At 30.4% G+C, this 23,301-nt stretch overlaps 2 protein-coding genes across 2 annotated transcripts in view; both read left to right on the top strand.

Moving 5' to 3' along the window:
* Nucleotides 1–750: 750 nt before the first annotated feature.
* LOC148228647 (nuclear factor NF-kappa-B p110 subunit-like) lies at nt 751–15,775 on the top strand. Its single transcript, XM_088198997.1, has 13 exons — nt 751–865; nt 11,572–11,738; nt 11,805–11,938; nt 13,240–13,397; nt 13,469–13,574; nt 13,640–13,769; nt 13,839–13,943; nt 14,073–14,181; nt 14,244–14,352; nt 14,423–14,640; nt 14,705–14,988; nt 15,053–15,218; nt 15,282–15,775. Exons 2-11 carry the CDS (start codon nt 11,597–11,599, stop codon nt 14,973–14,975), a joined length of 1,482 nt encoding a protein of 493 aa, XP_088055123.1. The 5' UTR covers nt 751–865; nt 11,572–11,596; the 3' UTR covers nt 14,976–14,988; nt 15,053–15,218; nt 15,282–15,775.
* Nucleotides 15,776–18,904: 3,129 nt separating this feature from the next.
* Nucleotides 18,905–23,301, top strand: part of Kdm3 (Lysine demethylase 3) — a 371,633-nt gene continuing 367,236 nt past the window's right edge. The window contains exon 1 of the mRNA XM_088198984.1: nt 18,905–19,216. Within this exon, the coding sequence (XP_088055110.1) occupies nt 19,058–19,216 (159 nt within the window). The 5' untranslated portion in view covers nt 18,905–19,057. The remainder of the gene's footprint in view (nt 19,217–23,301) is intronic.

Here is a 23,301-nt window from a genome sequence, read left to right on the forward strand (position 1 = left end):
TAAAAATATTTGTATCTATAGTGGCAGCATTTTATGACCGGCAGAGTCATAAAATCGGCATTTCTTAAAATAATAAATTGGTTATTGTAAAACTATTGCTATTCGTGGATATATATTTATTAGTGCATTCAGGGTTGAGAATCACACTAGTCGACCCCATCGCGAATATGCCGCCCCCAAGCAATTGACGCCCGGGCGGCCCGCCCCCCCCCCGCCCCCCCATAGCTACGCCACTGATTAAATGGTAGTTTGATTGTGAGAATAGAAGACTTATTTTTATTGATACACAAAATTAAAGCTCAAATTTTCCTCAATCAAATATAAATATAATTAAATCTTCTTTTGTATTTAATTAAATTTCCTCTTTTATTATTATGTGATTAATGTTCGTTTTTTGTGACGAATTAATTTTGATTTCATAAAATACATCTACCTTAAGGGTAAAAAACACCATAAGCCTTAAGCCAACACAATTTTTTAATTTGATTTGAAAAATAATGAAAGTTATAATAATAACGATTTTTCATAAACTTTTACTACAAAATTAAGAATATAGATTAATTGTTACTGGTTTATAAACATTTTATAGTTTACAGAAAAAAAAATTATAAAAATAATAAAAAAAAACTTTTCCAAAGTAAAAAAAAAAGTCCACTGCGTTTCGCGTTGTGGCAGACGGGTACTTTTGTGTACTTTTGCTCGGGGTTTTTCGGCTGGGGCCGGGGTGGCTAGTTCGCCAAGCCCCATTACCGCACTGTCGCTCAGTCGCGCGCTACCCGCCGCAAGGCCAACACCACCTAGATAGAAGGCCGGACAGCAGCGCGCGTGACGTCATTGAAAAAAATCTTTAAACCAACTACCCGAGGTGAGTGTTTCTAATTTTCTCCTTTTCTTTCCATCAGAATTAATCGATATTATGCTATTTTTCTTTTTCATATAATTGTTTAAAAATATATTTGTAGATGTTTTTATTAATAGCCTTAAAATATTAAAATCGGTATGCTTCAATGTTGGACAATAAAATTCCGATAGTAAGAAATCATGTTCTTCGACTGTATTTAATAGATAAAGATAAGAGAAAATATATCGATTTTTTAAGTGAACAAGTAAAACTTTTCAATTGTAAAAAAAAATCGTTATAGATATTCACCTGATTTTGTAATATTTTGTAGCATTTTGTTCTCAATATCTCCCCACGCATGTAGGTAGATACATTAGAAGCTTTGATTTGTTACAAATACCATGTGGATGTGAGCAATTAAATAAAAATTAGCATATGAATTTAGCCAAGTTTTATACCAATAATATATTATTAATAATTTTATTACTATTATTTATAATTACGTATAATGATTAACAAAGCAATAAATTAATTCCATAATTGTATTGTATTGGGTTGATGCAAATGTTATGACCGTTTTTTACATATACAAGTAAACATTTTTTTTTTAGATGTATATTATTTATTTAATCAATTATATAATTTCTATCTGTTCTTATATCCTTCTTCCATCGTTCTATCAACTTATTTTTACCATTAGTGTAAAATTCCGTGGATTTTGATGCGAAAAATGTAGTAAGGGGTGTTTTTACCTGCTCTATTGTATCAAATTTTTTATCATTTAAAAAAATTTGCAGTGATCGGAATAAATGATAATTGGAAGAAGCAAGATCCGGAGAATACGGTGGATGCTTGATAACATCCCAATTCAACTCATTTAGCTTGTGTTGGGTCATCATAGCCACATGTGGTCGCGCGTTGTCGTGGTGAAACACTACCCCTTTTCTGTTTACCAATTCTGGTCTATCCTTTTGAAGGGCGATGTTCAATTTGGATAATTTCTGACAATATCGTTCTGCTGTAATTGTCTGATTGCGTTCTAAGAGTTCAAAATACACAATAATCTTACAATCCCACCAAACACAAAGCATAACTTTTTTTTATGGATTTCGGCCTTCGAAGTTGTTAATGGGGCTTGTCCAGGTATAGCCCAATGTCTTTTTCTTGTCACGTTGTTGTACACGACCCATTTCTCATCTCCCGTTACCAAACGATGCAAAAAAGGTTCATGTTTTTGTCTCGCACTCAAAGCAACGCACGTTGAAACACAATCCAATAAATTGGCAGCCGACAATTGATGAGGTATCCAAACGTCGTACCGCGAAACCATCCCCATGCGCCTTAAATGTCTTAACCCTTTCCGCTCGTATGGTGCGTGAGACGCACCAGTACTTGGGTCTATATTACTCGTCAGGCGCGTCAGACGCACCATTTCAATTAATGAAATATAACGTCGATTTTTGGGTATTTCCTGTGCATGTTTTGAATGGCGTTTTTGCAGTGTTGTAGACAAGAGTTTCAAGAGTCATACCTTATCAAAAAAATATCATTTTTACCTGAATCAAGTCGGGGAGAGCTTATTTATCGGGATAAGTCGGGGTTTTTTTGATGACTAAATTTAACGGCAGATTTGCCGTAGCTTCTCCCAAAGGCAACAGTTGGCGATCGCCTTTCGGTTGACACGCGTCGGTGACGTTTTTATTACCTATTCTGTTTTCGACAGTGGCTCGGTTGTCCGTAATTTGTGTCTAAGTGAAACTATATATAGTGACTGGTAAATTTGTTTAATTACTTATTTTGTAATTTTATTGTGAAGTTATTGTAAAGTTATTTTTTAAATATTATTGTGAAAAAATAGTGCTATGGCTAAATATAGTGATTGTGAAGATATGTTTTGTAATGATAGTGTATAATCGTATATTGGGCGACAGTCAAATGGGCGACAGACAAACGGGCGATGGTCTTTTGGGCGATACAATAATAATGCATTACAAATAAATGTGATGCAAATCATGATCTTATAATTAATTAAATAATTAACGTAATTAAATACATACGAAAATATAAGTAATATTTTTTTGAAAAGAATTAAAAGATGAAAACATTATTCGGTCTAAACAAAATATAATATACCTACATAAGATATATGTATATTTACTTATCATTTGTGCATATTTAATTATAAAATTAATCACTTAAACAGTTTGATTTTTTTATTCAAGAATTTAAGAGAGTTACTCGATATCATAAATCACTTAGGCTAAAGTCGGTAATTTTATTATAAATACCTACCAAAAAAATGTTTGTAGTGGGACTTTACGCGAATTTTTTTGTATGTTTTGAGCCTTGGAAACTACTGTGAGAACAAACTTTTGGAATTCCCAAAAATCGCATATTTTACAGTTATCTATTTTAAATTAGATAGGATTGTTATATATAAATATAATAACACAGAACTAGCGCTGATAAGTGTTTATCGTGGATTTCGCCCTTTACGCGATTTTTTTATATTAAGAGATTTTTAAATTACTGTGAGAACAATCTTTTGGAATTTCCAAAAATCGCATACTTTACCGTTATCTATTTTAAACTGGATAGGGTAGTTATATATAAATATAATAACCCAGAACTAGCGCTGATAAGTGCTTATCGCAGATTTTACCCTTTACGCGATTTTTTTATATTTTGAGAATTATAAATTACTGTGAGAACAAACTTTTGGAATTTCCAATATAATTTTTCGGTTTAACCCTTTATAGGACACATATTTTTGTTTTATTTACATTTTTTAAAAATAAATTAATATCTTATTTGTCGTTTTAGGCTGCAATATTCTAAATTAAGTCAACTTTATATTGAATAGTAAACTGACCTACCAATGTACGTTATCACGGGTGCTCTTGTAACATTAGGTTCATTATTAAAAAAAAACATAGGAAAAATAAACCTTAATTTTGGTGGTATATACATGTACCACTTTGTTCAAGGTGTCCTATAAATAGTTCATGTATATTTTATTAATATTTACAATAAAGCAAGGCGTGCATTTCTGTCGCCCAATTGACCGTCGTCGTCGTATAAAATTACAAACAAATACATATTTACCATACAGCTATTCATTAATAAAAGTTTTGTCTATTTTTAATTAAGAAATATATAAAATAATATGACACTAACTGCAACGTTCCATTTGCCCTTCGATGGGGCGATGAGACTATTATTAGTTTATATAAATATAGATATCTTGTGGGTTTCTTTAATTATGGAAAAAACGTACAATTTGTAATTCTGCGAGCGATGTAAGCTGGCTACGTTCGCAGGTAGATATATCTAAACCTAAAACCGAGCGGCATATTGTTATTTGTGTATATTTATGGTTTAAACATTTTTCGGTCCCATAAATATTTTAAAAAGGGTCCTCACCCTATTGTGTTAATTTATTGTTATGGATTGCCAACCAATGGTACTTAAGAGAAAAAAAAAAATTAAAAAGTAATTTAGAGAAATGCAAGTATTTGTTCTGATTTCTTCGTTTTTGATATTAGTTTATTCATAGTTATGCTCTACATATATAATTTTAATTTTTAAAAAGAATTTAACATTTTTCATTTTTCCCGAGCTGGCGACATACCTAGTACGAAAACGATTACGAGTGCAAAGGGTTAATACGGTTGTTTGGTTGACTCCCATCATCGACGCGATCTCCCTGGTGGTTAGACATGGATCGGTGTCAATTATGACTTTTAACTTGTCGTCATCAGACTTAAATGGCCACCCGGTAAGTGGTTTATCAATTAGTGAAAAATCCCCAGATCGGAATTTTGTAAACCATCTTCGTACCTGTCGAACTTTGATGACATATGCACCATACACTTCGCAAATGTTTTTGGTTGCCACACTCGCGGTATTGTCTTTACAAAATTCATAAAGTAAACAATGACGTAAATGCACTTTCTCGACCGACATTTTGAAAAAATACAAGGGCTCTTCACTGTACTCTGGCCAGGTCAAAACTGAATAGAAAGTAGAGGAAAAGTATTCTTTATACAATGGAATCATTTAAAAGAAGATACTATTCATCATTTCTAAAGAAAAATTTTTTTTACCTAGGATCATAAAAAACGATCATAACTTTTGCATCAACCCAATAAATCATTTTGTATAATTTTCCTCAAATAAATTATCATTTTTATAAAACTCATAAATTTCCTTAGAGTAGCCAAATCAGGTGGTTCGGTGTTTATTGCGCAAACGAAAATTGTGCACAGCTAAAATTCAAATCATAAATGAGCAATATGCAAATATATGTTTATTTAAGAATACGTCAATAAATTGTCTTCATATTCAACGTCGTCTAATATTTTTAACTCGTGCCCCATTTTTTTCTTTTGCCAAGATCTCGGAGGCAGATAAAAATGTATGTTTTTGTAAACTTCTTGTCATCTCAAAAGCGATTTTATTTAAATTAATAAAATAAATTAAAATGGTCGAAAATTATACTCAAATACTAATATTAAAAAATTTTAAGCAAACTTTTTCTTGCACGCATAATTACAAACTGCTAAAAACACATCAATGCATATATTAAAAATTACTTCAGTTTACAGAAGAATTTTCATAAATTAATATTAATTTATAAAAACAGGCTAAATAAACGCATGATTGTTTTTGTTGTATCTTATAAAACTAGAATCTATATAATTACACTTATTGTAAATTTTATAATAATTCTGATCGATCATCGCAAATTCAGTTTTCGTAGACTTTCCAAATCTCACGGATAAATAATTAAAATCGAGCTAGGTCGTACATATTAGGAATTAAAAATTCTAATACATTATATATGTATATAAAAACACTTAATTGTGTAAATAAATATATTTATAGAAATAAGTCATGGAAATATGAATAAAATATTTTATACGCATACATTAGTGTTTGTTGTAATATGTACATAAATACATATTCTTACAGCCCGTCCAAGATATGAACGACCATCGTCATAGTACTGGTGAGAGAATTTAATAGGGTGACCATGTGAAATTACAAGTGCAATTAATTTTTGCTTTTTTAATTTTATTTGTTGAGGAAAATGTAAAATAACACTTGCTTACTTATTTTGCTTATTTGTATACATATTTAACTCAAAAACATGATAGCACTCACCAAAATATTATTTAAGACGTATACCGATGGCGGCAACTTTGGCGCAAAATAATAAAGGCGAGCGAAAATGGCCCGATTTTATGACCCGTCATAAAATCACTTAAGGGACAAATTTTTACAAAAAATACGGTTAACCATCGGGTGCGGGTATAAGCGCAGAGACATCTAAAACATAATTTATGGGTTGTACGGAACAGAATGTAAATATTTAATAATATATGTAAACAAAGAACAATAACATCGCGAACGTGTTTGAGCGCGAAACATTATAGTTTTTAATGCAATTTCTAACGCATGGTCACCCTACTTTAAAAACATCCCTGATTTAGTATTGGTAACGTTCTCATATCGGTGTAAAAAAATTCGTGGAAAACTGTAGATGTGTGCATGAATGCGTACACGCACCCTTATTTACAATACAACGACGATGGTCGTTAACATCTTGGACAGACTATACGTAGCTCTGAGTTAAAAAAAATAAATAAATAAATAAATATCTTTAGCACTGACTAATCATTTTTTAAATTATATATTTTCAATATATAATTTGCAATTATTATACTATGTAATTTATTATTAAAATCAATCGATAAATGGAATATCAGAGCGATTCTTGTGACAAAGGGTGCGGTTTTTGTTACGTTAGATATAATATTTATTGGGTCAGATTTTTTTTTGATTTTGCATAATAATTAATAATTGGTAAGTTGTTTATTTATTTAAGTGTCTGTTTTTAAATTATACACTTATGTTTGTATTAACTCATTGCGTACGGTGTGCACAAATTTGTGCGTTTCGTCATTTTAACTTCATACGAAAAAAACTCACGTAAACTGCGTATTTACTGTAACGTATTTATTTAGGGATTTACCTACAGATGTTACTAATATCATATTAACTAAAAATAGTTCAAAAAAGTAGAAATTCTAAATTCCAGAGGCTCAAAACTCGGGTAAAATAAATTCGTTTCAAGATGTATGTTTACATATATATATGCAATTTTTTTCTATGAAATTATCTCACATATTATTTATTAGAAATAGTGAAATCACTCAATACCAAATTGCGAATCACGTATCAATAATATATAAATATATTTAAATATTTTTTAACACTTAACGGTCGATTTACGCGGCGATATTCGCAAGACACCCAACCGTCCAATTTCGAACAAATGTAACGTTTCCGTTAGGCTAAGCGCACGCTGTTAAAAAAAATGTTAACGAAAAACCCCACCTTATCGGTTTGATTCAGGTAAAGATGGTAATTTTTTTAGAGATATGTTTCTTGAAATTCTTATCTACAAAATTACAAAATATTCAAAGGTAACCGCATAAAAAAAAAAATAAGTACATATTATCAAACCGAAGCATTATAACAAAATAATCAGTGATTCTCAACTTTTAATTGCGTTAATTTATTTTACAACTTTTTGCATTATTATATTTTGTTAGGTTTACAATATATTTTTGTAATGCTTATTTATTTCGTACTCCTTCGTTTATTGATACTATTTTCTAAGAAATAAATTACAGTAAATCAAATTCATATTTTTATAATATAAAATATAATGTTTTTTATTTATCATTATTTTCTGCTATATATATATATGTATGTAGAGGTATCGTGGGCATTTAAATGCAGATTCATCAATCCCAAATGTGATATTTTATAATATTTAGACCTGAAATGATCCCGATCTGTTCAAATTAAATAAACTGTTCTCAATATGTTTTCGATTACCAACACATTGAATACCGGGCACTATTCCTAAAAATGGAGCGTGCGGCGGGGATTATTTGCAAAAATTAGGACCTTAATTTGTGTAACTATCCAAGCACATTGGTGGTTCGAGTCTTTATTGGATAAAAAGTATACAGTAAGTGCGCGTTTTTCATTATTTAAACACATTGCGTACCGTGTGGTAAAAATACAAAAAGTGGTAAATATATAATATTAAAGCAATAAAATGTTTAGAATCAATGATAATTTTTAATTATATTAAATATACTATATAAAATAATAATACAATAAAAGATTACATTTATCCATAGGCAAACGTTACGTTTGTTCGAAATTGGACAGTTGGGTGTCGTACAAATATCGCTGCGTAACTTGAGCGTCAAGTGTTAAAAATTTTGAATTGATTGTATAGGTCACAAAATTAGATATTTTCGGTTTTTATTATATACAACAGTATTTTATCATCATTTTATTATTATCTTTATTGTTTTTATTCAAAAATATATATATTTGGTTATTCTAAACTAAAAATTATATTTTATTTTATTGGTACGCGATCCACAGTTTGACGTTTACTGATTTTATCATTGCAAATACAAAAAAACGATCATCATAAATCTGTTTTTAAAATTTGACGTTAAAACGTTGACTAATTAAAGAGTTACGATGTTTTAAAAAAAAATAAGTTTGTATCCTAATTTTCGCAAATAATCCCCGCCGCACGGCTCCATTTTTAGGAATAATGCCCAGTATTTAATGTGTTAATATGAGTTATTATGATAAATATCCATAAAAATCGAATGTAAAATATTTCGTAAACAAAAATCACATCTAATTTAGTTTGTTTAAAGTTTTTGTATTTTTCCTTAATTTATTAGTTTTATTTTATTTTTTTATTTACACTTGTAAACTAAAATAAAACTAATAGGGAAAAAACTTACTTAAATGTATTTTCTTATAATATTAATATTATAATAAACATATTAACACATTGTTGTCGGGACACGGATTTTTCCGTTTTTGCGGAACTGCTGCTGGATTGCGGGACCCGTAAAACTCCGTTTTTTGTAGTCTGTTGCTAGAAGTCGGCTCACGTGTTTATCCGTGTAATTTGAACTGCATTTTTTTTTTGTTGTCAGCAGCTAGATGTCACTGCTTTGATATTTAGTAAAGACATTATTTTATTCGTCGTCGCATTTATTACATTTCCACCAAATGTATTGTACTAATTTTGATATTGAATTTTTATTCCGTACAAAAAATTAAATAACGAACTATAAACAATTCCTGTTATCCCAAATATCTTCTATTATGTTCAATTCTATTCAAGATACTTCGAGGAATTACTTTCTACCTGATGTAAAAGAAGGGATGGTTGGGAGTGAGAAAACAAAACAAATTCCAATGAAACTTGACCTGGGGTAGATAACAAGCAACAGTCATTGCGACATCTGTGACTTGTTATAAAAAAAAAGACATCATTACAGTTACGCGTAAATGTTCCGTCGTTCGGTTGTCTAAAAAATAGTTTTACACCCCGAAATGTTTTCACCCGATAAAAATAAATCTGACGATGAATTTTGTGTGGATAATTTATCTGATTATTGATAATTGGACCAAAAGTGTAGCTATGTATCTTTTGACATACCTCTACACAGAGGTACGTGTTTTTAGAGATATCATACGTTGAAAAACTATTCATAAAAACAGATTGTGCCATATTTTAGTTTTATTTAGTGTTTAATTCGATTTTTTATTACATGCATTTTTATAGTACTTTTATGTGCAAAATAAACGCAAGTTTTCAGTGAATATAAAACTGTCAACCTCCATGTTTCTTCTTCATTTGATAGTACTGTTTATGGTAAGTCTATGTTTAAAATTTCATAATTTTATATTGTATAGTATAAAAGTTATGGCGAGTTTCCGAAAAAAAACGCGGAAATTCTTCGTTTCCGAAAAATTCCGCGGCTGCTAAAAAATGGCCCGCGCCAGGCTTGAAACAATGCGCGAAATCACCCGACAACAATGTGTTTTAAAAAAGTGTACATATTGTACATATATTTAAAAAAATAATGTTGCTTATGACAAAGCTATTGACAATTTATTAATATAACTGTACATATATTAATAATAGTATTGTCCGTTTTTTTAAAGCTACTGAAAGGTAATTTTAATAAAATTTAATATTTCATTGATTGATCTTATTATGATATTAATTTATTCTAACTTTATACGAAATTAGAAATTTATTATGTCTATGATTTTTGTGGATTAGATTGTTAATATAATAAATTGTTAGTATAATATATTTGTAGAACTTAATTTATTATTACCACTTCGGCCCTGTGCAGTTAGGGGCAGCGTTCTAAAAAATTTCAAGTGAAAATTCTTGCGGAGCGATCCGATATCCGACGTTTTTAAAAGCACGTCTTTTCGGTAATTAATCTACGGGTTTTTTTTAAATAATTTAATAACTAATTTAAAATAAATGTCTTACTAATTTTGATTGACTCAATTTGAAACACTTCTAACACACAGAAAACACGCTACTTTGATAGGTTAGTAATTTATATATTATATTTATTTTCTACATTACCATCTCATAATATATGATATAATAAATTCCTACATCTTCCACAGTCTAAATTTCTGCAGATGATGTGACGTCATTTCATTTAAAACACATTTATATATTGTTAAATCTATCATTTCTATACCTCTTTAAAGGTAAAAATCACTTTTGAGCTTTGAGTGCTTATTAAACACGACTAGCAAATAGATCAATCTCTTGAAAATTCAAAAGCAAACTCACCCAAGTCATTAAATAAATACATAAAACAATAATTGATTGATTTTGAATAAAATCTTATTAAAAAATGTAGGTAATTAATGCTGCTTAAAAAATATTTATACAAATAATTAATGCATTCTGCAAATAAATTCTTATAAAAAACGATATTTACATGACTTACGCGATTTTGATGAAAAATAATTTCAATAATGTTTTTAATCAACTCATATTTTGTCAACAAAATAAATCAGATATATTTTTTCAATATATCGAATTAAATTATTAGCTTTAAATAATTTATATACAACTGTCCTGCATTCGATCTTGTAATTTTTGCCGCATTGTATCACAAGATCACAACGAATAATGTGTCGAAAGAGTAAACACACTTATTCACATCGTTCGGTTCTACTTTTACCATCTCGTCCTTAAACTATGCGCTACACCACATCAGACTTCGCAATTTTCCTGATTGCCAGCTTGATTTTAAATTCTAAAAACTACCGCCAGTTGGTTGGCGTCGCTTTTGGGTTTGTGTTTTCTTAATTTTATCACCAGCCCGACGCGTGAGAGCATCAAATCCTTTAATTGTCTATTTCTCGGGCTCTCGAATCCTGGAGTTGTTTGCCATAAAGCCTCTTGGAGACATTCGCGAAAATATTGTAGAAAGAAGGTATTAATTTGGCGCTTTGTCTCAGAATGTATCGCTTAAAGACTTTTAAAATTATATACGAGGCTCATTAACCTCCGCATATGTATTTATATATAATACTAACATACAATAGGATCAAATTCTTCCATACAAAAATATGTCATTATGACTCTATTTGAAATCCGATCTTTTATTTCTATAATGAGATGTAATACTATATTCTCATTGTCTCTTATTCTCATAAGATTTAGTAATATATGATGTAAAAAAATATTTGATAAAGGAACACATCTAGTATAAAATTTGGAGTAATATTTATTTTATGTAATATAAAATTTTATTGATGACAAACACTCCCACTTGATTTATTTTCAGTTTCGAGTGTACCATTGATTCATCGATGTCGACCCAATTTCACATTTCGGAAGGTTCTATCATGAACAACTACTCAACATCCGGTGAAATCACCTCGCCTTCGCCAATTAGCAACAGCTCGTCGTTAGGTTATATGATGTCTCCGGAACAGACAGTACCTCATTCTGGTATGTTTGATTTTGATTTATGATTAACGCAATTATTTGTACTATATATCATTTATTTATTTGCAGACAATAAAAAAATACATTTAAAAATCTTGGAACAGCCCATAGATAAATTTCGCTTTAGGTTTAAGAGCGAAATAATAAGATCACGTGGATGTTTGATTGGTAGAACGAGCAAGAAGTCATTTCCAACGGTGGAGGTATGATTTAAATTTATTTTTCTGGTTTTTTTTTAATTAATATAAATGGTTACTCGATATGTTCTACTTTAAGATTATTTATATACATAGTTCACTAAAAGGGAAGACATTCAATTTTAATTTTGAAACATCGAAGAGCACTACTTATATTATAATAGTAACTTATTCGATACTAATATAACTTATGGTGTAGTTTAGATGTATGTATCATATATAACTGGTTAATCTAATAATGTATCATTTGGGATGAATATATTTTGAATACTACTTTTTATTACATCATCACAAGTCATCCTGTTTCGAGTTTTAATTAATTTCCTTAGAGATTTTATATCATTAAAACTTAATGTTATAATATGTAAAACAATAGGCATACGACTAACGTGTATACAATAGTTACATTAATTTTGTGTAGGACCAAGAAGATTATAATTTATTTAAAATATTAACCTTTAATTTTAGTAGAATAAAAAAAGTTGTTTATGAATATACAATTTTTACCGAAGCATAATTGGTAATATTTTAACTAATGCAGTGCATTCCAAGCCTGCCCTGATTCTACAAATTCCCACACCTGATGGAAAATAAATATTACGAAATATAACTGTCATTTATAATTTATAATCACACAATAAAGACAAGAACCAATAAAAATATAATTGTTGGTGTACTGTTCAAATGTCAGATTTCTAAGCTATCTATAAACTATCCTAAGCAATCGCTTTTTTTTTTTTAAAAACGCAAATTTGTGGTTATGTTTCGAATTTTTTGTGCTGGAACCAAAAGGTTGTCAATCTCTGAATTCAAGAATACAAAAGAAAACTATAATATTTGCTGAGTGCTCACATAAATTTTTATATTTATTTAAAATGTTGTTTTAGTAATATGACAATTTAAAATTACAATAATTGGACTTTTTTTCGATTGCGCAAAAATGTGCTGGCTGTAGGAGTTGTTTTTTCGCGCGAACGTGCGGCAGATTAAGTGTTAAGATTAAACAATCTAGTTAACAAGTTAAATTTTTAAACTCTAATTGATATGGTAATTTAAATCATGAATTTCTTGAAGTATACAAGTTTAACAAATTTCATAATTCAGAGATTAATGATTTAAAAAGACATTTTAATTACAGAAGAATTTATTTGTTAATCGATCAATACGGACAAATTATTTTATATATAAACAAAATATATTTGATACAGTTATTTTTTATTAAAAATGTTCTTCGAGACAGGATTTAAAATAATTCTTGGAAAATTGTCCCTATTGGTTTAATCTGAAAAATCGATTTCATATTTTAGTTGAAAAATTATCCCAATGAAGCCATCGTAGCATGCACTTTGGTGCAAGTTGATGAAACCCACAGTGCACATCCGCACAGATTGGTCATTTACAAACAAAACGAAGAAACGGGCGATCCTCACATCAATATTAACCGAAAAAATGGACATACTGCAACGTAAAAAATGTTTTACATGAACACATTATATAAAAAAAACTAATTTTAATGAATACATTTTCAAATACCAGGTTTGAAGATATGTTCATACTTTACACGAATAAGAAGATGATCGTCGAAGAGTTATTAAGAAGACATAAAATCAATTTTCCGCATATTGATTATAAAGAAAATGACGTGAGCTTATAGCATTTTAAATATACATTTTAAACTAAACTAGTAATAATGACGATTTTTTTTAGCTGAAATTGGAGTACGAAAAGCAAGCGAATATTATAAACATGAATTCGGTTTGTCTCAAATTCAGTGTCTTCGACATAAATAAAAAAGAAATTTGCGAACCAATTTATTCAGAAGCGATTGACGATACAAGTAAAATTTACATTCTAACAAGTATTTTATTGTTAATTATAATTTTTAATTATCAATTATTGCTTACAGAAATTGTTATAAATTCGAAGTTAGAAATAGTTTACGCGAGTAAAACGTCAGGATCGAGTCTTGGTGGTGATTTAATATTATTATTTGTCGAAAAAGTCGACAAAAGTGAGTATCAAAATCTTGAAATTTCGACTTTTAATTACAATTGAATTATTATTGTTTGCCTAGCCTTTCCAGTTTTTGTACTAATAATACAATGTAATTTGTTAAACATTGTTAAATTTTATGTTTCAGAAAATATTAAAGTTAGGTTTTTTGAAATGCAAAAGGGCGTTAGAGTTTGGGAGGAGTTTGCTTCGATCTCAGAGTTGCACGTCAATTATCAATATGGAATTGCTTTCAAGTAATCCATCAATCATAATCGTTTACTTCTATCAACATATTATTTAATATCATTAATTTTAGGACACCGCCTTATAAAGATAATTATCCGACGCAGGATGTAAATGTGTTCATGGAATTGTTTCGTCCAAAAGATCATGCAGTATCCAAAAAAGTGCCGTATTGTTATAAAGTAAGTTATTTTATAGATTTATTCATTATAATATTAGTTTTGAAAAATCATTTTATTTTTAAAATTTCAGGCTTTGAGGGGACATTGTAAAATGTGTGGAGCTGATGGTGATAAGGTTGAAGTAAATACCAATATTACCAAGTATAAAGAGCACAACTTAGAACGTGAGAAAGAAGTCAACGAACTAAATAGCGAACATGACTTCAACAAAACGGATATCGAAAACATTGAAGCTGATATAGAGAAGGAACTGAAAAATCATGACAGATTGATTGAAGAAAGAAAAAGGTTTGATTATATTGTTAGATAATATTTATGAAAGTTTAATTTGTTAATTGTATTATTTCGACAGACTAATTAGATCACCGATAGTGACGGATGGCGAGATAGACGATATCAACAGTCAAAAGAGATTATTATTGAAGTTAGAACAAGAACTGCAACAAGAGATCGACGACAAACTTAATACGATTTTGACCGAAGAAACCAGCATTGAAAGAGAACTGTGCAGTTATCAGAAAACCCCTGTTAATTTAGAAAAGAAAGTTGCGGAATTGCAACAAATGGACGAGCAACTGTCCGAGGAGATAAAGAAAATAAAAATTTTTTTGAGAATGAACTAGCAAAATTGTCCAAGTATGATTTTTATTTTGCTTTCATTATTTTATGTGTATATTATAAATATCATATTATTATGTAGGGAAGAAGAAATGCTAACAAAAGAATACAATAAATGCAAAACAACTAATACAGAATATCAAAACTAAATAGAAGATTTGCAAGCGGCTAATGTTAAATATTATGAGCAGTTTAAAAAAATAATGAAATCATATACTGAAGAAATACCATCTCAATATGACAATATGGTAAAAATATAAATAATTTGATAATTCTCAAATGAGTTAATTAATAATAAATTATACTTTCAGATTGATGAATACGTATTCAAGATTGAAAGAATTATCAATAAATTATCATCAAAGTTTTGAAATTACACTTTAAATATTATTAATAAAACAACTTGTCAATTAATCGTATTAATGTATTTCATATAAATCATGTTGTAGTAGATAGCATATAGGTTACAAATAAATATATATTGATAATAGAATCTAAACGTGTTTCAAACAGATTAACTGCAAGGATGTGGGTCGCTGGAATTCTCTTACTATATCTTCTTTTAAATTGTAAATATATATTTTTAAACGTATTCAATGTATAATACATATATACAAATTGTACTATTTAACACTTACACCTTATCTTCTTTACTTTTAAGTTCATTAATTAATGTATGTATATATGTAAGCATTTTTTCATTTCGTTTTGTTTTTATATGTCCTGTCATTATCAGTTTTCTTTGCTGATTCTTTCTGATAATTATTGTAGAATCAGCGGATAAAATAAAAAATTGAAAACTGAACGATTCTTTGATTTGTTTCAAACTATCCTTATACTTCATCAATTGATTTCTTCAATGTAGCCAAAAAATAAGTAGATGCTATAACTATAATTATGGATTACAATGTAAATATTGAAAAAATATTTGTATTAAATTAATAACGAATGAATTGATTCATATACGCCATGAACTAGGGCTTTGGAGTCGGGGTCGTGACATTTTAAGCGGAGTCTTGGGATGGTAGTTTCTCGAAAGCAGCGTTATTTATGTTGCTTACTTATAACAATGCTTAGGCGCTTAAAATAAAAAATTAAATAACCATTTTTACTGTGTTGAGTAAATATATTTAAATGGGTCGAAAAAGAGCCGAGGTACTAAACTGTATAGTCTATTTGAGAAACGGATGAAGGTTAACGAAAATATGAACTTGTATTTGAGCAGTTACGATACATTTTGAAATACATTTACTCAGTGGCGATTTGCAAAGGCAAAGGTTCGCAAGCATGCAGTTACACGAATTTGACGTTTCAAGTTGCACTCGATTGACACTTGAGGGCAGCACCGTCGCTAAGCCGCGTAGAAATCATTTTAGAGATGAACATTTTTAAAAATTACAAATTATCTATAAAATAAATAAAAAACTTTATTTTTTATTCATATTCATCAAGCTGACATATACAACGTCTTATTATGGATACGTATCTGCCGGATGGCAAATTTCCAATTCTACTGACCGAAAGCCGAATTTGACGTTTCAAGTTGCACTCGATTGACACTTGAGGGCAGCACCGTCGCTAAGCCGCGTACGCACGCACACAACTACACTCGGCTTTCGGGCAGTCGAATTGGAAATGTGCCCTAGGACTGAATCAGATCAACGTCATTAAACAAACTTTCAGTGAATATTGTAGTACCTATGAAGATAATGAATTAAAATTGCCAAGAACCCTAGAAAAGCTACATAAGCTGTGGCTTTCCGACAAAATAAAGACTAGTTATAGTCTATTGGTTTGACTGATTAATCAAGTAATAAAATCATTTAATTAATAGATTAATCAACTAATAAAATTAATCGTTACAATTTAATTTGAATGTCAAGACTTAATATTGTTTTAACACTAGATTTCAAATTCATTGTATTCTGATTTTATTTGTATTAGACAGAATTTTACATGGGTAGTTGTTTTAAGACTTTCTATAATTGAATAATGCAATTATATAAACACTGTTTTTATTTTCGAAAACTTATTGTTTTTTAAAATCTGATCACTATATACTTGTTTCTAATGACATCCATCAAATTGATATTACGATGTTAAAAATATATCAAATGCTATATTTGTCATGAGGCCCGAAATCATTGTTTTGCAGCTTGCACGGTTATAAAGACAGGTCGCCTGACGAACATAAAATTCATATAGCATAAACTTCTTAAAAGCTTGACATTGACGGGTTTCATAATTAACTCAGAGACCTCAGTCAAATTCCATATTGTTAGAATATAATATAGTTAAAATAAAGTTTGCTGTAAAATATTCAGGAATAATTCTTGCAGTAAGAATGAATATGTGTAACTGTAGTAGTTACACAGTAAGTTTACTATGGAATGGATTACAGCGTAGTGATTTCTCAATTATCTTATACGAAAATTATAATGTATAATGGATTTTTTTTAAAGAACGGTATTTTTAGCGTAACATGATAATTGCTAATTTTAACTTTATTAAATAGCTCTTAACGACCATGCAATGAATCTTATTATTTAAATATTGTTGTATATTATACTGCGATTTTCATGATTTTAGAATTACATGACACTAATTACAGAGCATCATATCTCTATCTAAAAAAACTCTCGATAGCTTCACAAGATTAGGAAAAAAGTAGAAAAATATAATCTGATATTACATATTACTCTACGGTACACATATTTAGTTTATTTACAACAGTATATACGGCAGTATAATTTGTGCAATAAATTGATATTCTGATATGCTGTATAAGCATAATTTGTCTCGAAAATCGAAAAACACTTGGTGATTTTAAGTGATCGGTTAAACCAGATCTGACGATCGCAATGCAAGCAGTTATACTATTGCATTAACGCGCTGGTTATATTTTCTGATAAGTCAAACTCAAATTATCATTTTACCTTTAACAGATTTTTTTTATTTGTTTGAAAAAATATCTCTTAATACATTAAATACACTTTTAATTCATTCCAGGGAAATATTTTCTAATAGTTTTTTGTCCTGATGCGCGTACGATACTTTAGAAAGCTTATTGAATATATATTTTTCAGATTTGCTAAAATTGATACAGTAGTGTTTTTTGTTAAATCGCATCCTCATATCAATATCGAACAGGGTTGACAAATTTTCAAAAAAATAAAAAAATGGCTATCCTTTATAATTATCGTCAGGAGCTGTAACCCCGATAACTATCAATTAAGCTGATTTACAAATGGGAGGGGGGGGGGGCGTATAATAAAAATATAATTTGTAAACAGTATAATAGTATACATATATGTAATAATATGGCTTGCATATAATAGAATATTATAAGATTTTTTAATTAGCCAAGTTTTAAACCTTAATAGATTATTATAAAAGTTGTTGAAGTGGCAGTTTTAAATTATAAATAATAATATTAAAAAATAGAGTTTCACTTTTAACGCTCGAATTAAATTAATTCATAAGTCGCAGGGAGAAGAGTCGTGCAGCTCCGCCCGCGTCCATGATCGATATGAAATAATAAAAGTACGGCTGCCTGCGCGGCGACTCGGCAGGTGCTGCTCCTAGCGACACTTGCTACAACCACACAATTGCTTCTCTTCGACCAAAGTGAAGTAGAACCTTTTGTACATTACAGTACTCGTAATAAAGAATGAAGAAGATATAATGATGTTTTATTTAAAATCCAGTTTGGATAGATGCCCATGAAAATTGTCGTTATGGCCAAATATATAGTTTTTAAATTGCGAATACGTTTGAGTAAAATGGCGACCGATTCAAAATAGCGAATTCGGCAAAAGTCAGTATCGTTAACAAGGAGAGAAATTGTTTGTAAACAAGATTGCAATTGTAAGTCGCGCGCCGCCGGTTGGGCGCTGCTCCGACACGAGAGCCTGATTGCTCGTAGCGAGCGGCTCTAGTCAGTTTTAGCGCTGCGCGAGTGTAGACCTTTTCAGTCCGCGCGCTGCTCTCGTTCGTGTTTTCGTTTTCCGCGTTTGCGTTTGCGTTGTGCTGGTGCGCTTTTTGTTTCGTTTTGTTCGATGCTGTGTGATAATATGTGATAAGGTGAATGGAGACCGAAAAGTATCGCGAGGAACTCGTCGGAAAGCGGTTCCTCACGGTCGGCGCCGTTCAAAAGTTGAACAGCGCCAAAATATCCGAATGGGGATGGAAAGCCGGCGTTATCAGAGCCGCTACTCACAAGGAGAACGAAAACAAAGAGCTTCAGGTATTGCAGATTCGAAATTCCCGCCGGAGATCGATTCGAAATTCCCGACGCCAACTTTGCGCCAATAATTAAAACCAATTTCGACCCTCGAAGGTTATTGTCGTCTAGATTCTTAAACGGACATCGTAGGTAGGCGTCGATTATTAAACCTGTCAAATGTATACCTGCCGAAAAATATCTCACCTGTCGATTGTGCAATCGAAAAAAAATTCCAATCAGAAATCGAGCAACATTTTATTGTATCATATATCATAATTCAAACTCAACTTGTTATAATTGTTGCGATAAAAGATTATATTATATACATACATTAAAATAATATATTAAATATCAGCTTAATATAAAATTTAAATATTTTACATACATTTAAAAAGTAAAATCACTGGTCAACCCTTTGATTGCCGATTCCTTTGAGATGTATTACATAATAAAAAATGCTATTTTCTCCTGAAGTAAATACCCTACAACCATTTGAAAATGTATCCGTTTCTTTATTCCGGCAATTCACGCCAAAGTAGCTAATGCCGATATATCGGATTTCAGCAACCAAAGGGTTAAACCATTTCTATCGTAATAATCATGTCTGCCGTTTGATGAAAAAATACTATAAATAAATCAAAAATTTTACGTATATTTATTTTTAAGTTGTTTATTTATATTGTTCAATAATAAAAATACAGATAAGCAATCTTATAACAAATTGCATTATAAATTATTTTTATGTATATTTGATCACATCAAGTTCGGAAACGAAAAATTATTAACATAACGTTTTGAACGCATTCATTATCGCGCGTTCCTAAGGAGGCGACCATAATAAACTTTTATAAATGTAAGACATAACCAAACATTTGATTTCATGATACGATATTTATTCTTCTCGGCTACTTTGCATTCCAATTCCATACGGTGATAATACATATATGGTTACATGACAGTTGAACACATGACAACTTAACACACGACAGTTCAACACAGAGACAATTGCACACAGTGACAAATGAACACAGACAATAGTCTAATGTGAATAGTCAATTGTCGGTGTGTTCAATAGAACACACCGACAATTGAACACAAACTGCAAAATAGTGTATGAATAAAATTAATTAAAAAGCATTCATTTTGATCATTAACCATAAAAATATTAATATTAAATATTATTGAAATTAAAATACAGTAAATGCATAAAATAATACAATTGAATAGAAAAACAAAAAGAAATAATAATTAATTGTTAGCCAGATAGGTTAGAACAGTATTTCCTGCTTGTATTTATTTTAAAATCCATATTGGGATAAAAGTTAAAAAAAATACACATTATAATAAATATGGACGGTTGGTCTATTCTTGGATTGCCAGTGTACTAAAATATTTCAGTTTGTTTGCTTTACTCATTTATTTTTTCAGGGGTAGGGGGCAAAAATTTGGCCAGTTAGTGGTCGTTTTATTAAAATTCATAGTATTACATTAAATGACATGCATTTTTCTGGTCAAATTCACGTCGCCATTGCAGTGGAAACGCTCGATTATCTAGCGTTCATATTGAGGCTTTTTTTTTTAACAATAATGCGACTTATAATAAGTGAGAATCGAATGAAGCACATCTAAACCGAATTTTGCCCAATAGGAGAACGCAAAAAACAATTATCCCTTCTCAGAAGTCAAAAATCCACGCCAAAATCAATAAAATCGTGTCAGTGCCGTCACAGTGTTAACGCTCGGTAACGGAGCCGACACGATTTTATTGCTTCTGACGTGAATTTTTGACTTCTGAACAGTGATAATTGTTTTTGCACGCTCCTATTGACCAAAATTCGGTTTGAATATACTATGATCAGCCCTCTTATATTATAATTGAATAGCTATCATATTTTTAAAGCAGTGTTATATCGAAGTGCAGACAATCAAAATGCAACATCTGTCTGTATTTCTTCTTCTTCTTATTTTCCAATGGGAAATCATCACAATCACCTGCCAGGTAAATTATATTTTCACTGCCAAAAATATATATCTACCCGTGAAAATGTATTCTAATTATGATTTCACTGAATAGACATTTAAAAAACTATTTTTGCTGTAGATTCAATACTGTTTTTTTAGATTTTCTTTGAGGGACAACCCAAAAATTTCTGGTTTAAAATCTGGAATTTTAAAAAGCAAAAGTTGGCTAGTCAGTGGTAGTTTTTTTTATTAATATTAATAGTAGTTCATTATCCGCGGCTGATATTTTTGCGCGCCATTTCGAAATTTGTTAATATATGGTGGGCATTTATTCATGCCTTATTTTTTAAATATAATGGTTTAATAAAGTGATTTACAGCCTTAAAGTATACCAAAAAACCACATGCTCAAAAGCTTATGGAACCTTTAGGTGCCCAATAAGTACTGGTGATTTTCTTGATGACTTCTATAGAAGTCATCGACATGCATTTTTCTGGTAAAATTCAAATGGGGGGGGGGGGGGCAAATGCCACACATGCCTCCCCCCAAATTACGTCCCTGAATAAAATAACGTTAGTTAGCATAGCGACTCGCGCAAATTTGACAGTTGCGAAACGTCCATTTGCTGTTCAAACCAAATCTAACCTAAACGAATATAATAATAGTATAATACTTCATTAGCAAATTTTAGCAACATATTTAACATAAAATATAGAATTTATAAATATTTTAAACATGTACATACAAATAGAAAAAACATGTAATGCCCGCTCGTTTTCATTTTTTTTGGCTGCGAGTCAAAATAATTAAAATGTGACTATTAAAAAAACTATTCGGATCAGTGAATATTTTTGGTCCTAACAACCATATATGTGGTCTAGTCGTGACATCGTAACACGTTAAAAAAATTATATTTGCAGAACTGAAATGGGTCACTTAAATCATCAAACGGGTCACTTGGTGACCCGCGGGTCATAGGTTGCCGAGCCCTGGTCTAGTGTGGTACTTAACCATAAATGCACTATAATATATATATCCACGAATAGCAAGAGATTAACAATAACCAATTAATTATTTTAAGAAATGCTGATTTTATGACCATACAAAAATTGTATAGGGGGGGCGGCGGCAATTTTAAGGATCGCCCCGGGCACCACATACCCTAGCTACGCCACTGCAAATATGTTAATATTGTTTTTACCAATGCTCATTTTGTCACTAACAAACATTTAAATTATTTAGCAACATAAATAAATGAGTTCATCAATTGATCATGATATAATAAAACCGCGAACCTCGATCGATCAAAATGGTTGCTTTATAATTTATTTTATTTTTACCATTTCAAACATTATTACGGTTTGAGTTCAATTGTCGGTGTGTTCAATAGTATGCGTTCATTTGTCACTGTGTGAAATTGTCTCTATGTTGTCATGAGTACAATCAATTTTAGATTGTCTGGTTACCATAAAATACAGTTTATAACCTTCTCGGATGATTATACAATGCTGCATAAAAGGTAAACTATCTGTTATTGAAATAACCGCGGACAAATATAATTTTCTCTCTATCGGTTTATAGACGAGAAATTCACTTTCAATTCCACACATTCCGTTTAAAATTAACCGTAATAAGACGCAATCGTCAGCGCTCTCTTGTTGTCATCCGCCATTAATTTTCCACATGCGTATCGGTATCCGTTTCGTTGTTTACATCATCGCTGCAGTGTGCAGTGTTATTGCCGATGTTATTTTCGCGCCCGTGAGAAATTATCGTCGTTTTTTCGCCATTGTTGTGCGCTTATCGACCGAAACGCATCGTAAGTATGCAAATAAATTAAAAGCGAGGAGTCTTTCGACCCATCGCGATACCACCTTGAAAACGGTGCTTGTTAAGAAAAAAATATATAAAAAAAATCGCAAGCGGAATTCACCTTGTGAAATGCATAAAACTCGTTTTGCGATAGAAAGCGATACGAGCGTATGCACTCTCGTACCTCTTTTCGGTCGTTTTGTGCAAATATCCGCGTGCAAAAAGCCATAAAAACGCATGTGATCGGAATAATTTGGGTAAAGTGGGTCATTGTTGAAAATATTGTGTAATCAGATTGTTACTTTTGTGTTTTTAAAATTAAATATGAAAAT

The sequence above is a fragment of the Plectrocnemia conspersa genome, unplaced genomic scaffold (genome assembly GCF_051122295.1).
Source record: "Plectrocnemia conspersa isolate PC_06_02 unplaced genomic scaffold, ASM5112229v1 ptg000012l, whole genome shotgun sequence".
Taxonomy (NCBI): Eukaryota; Metazoa; Arthropoda; class Insecta; order Trichoptera; family Polycentropodidae; genus Plectrocnemia; species Plectrocnemia conspersa.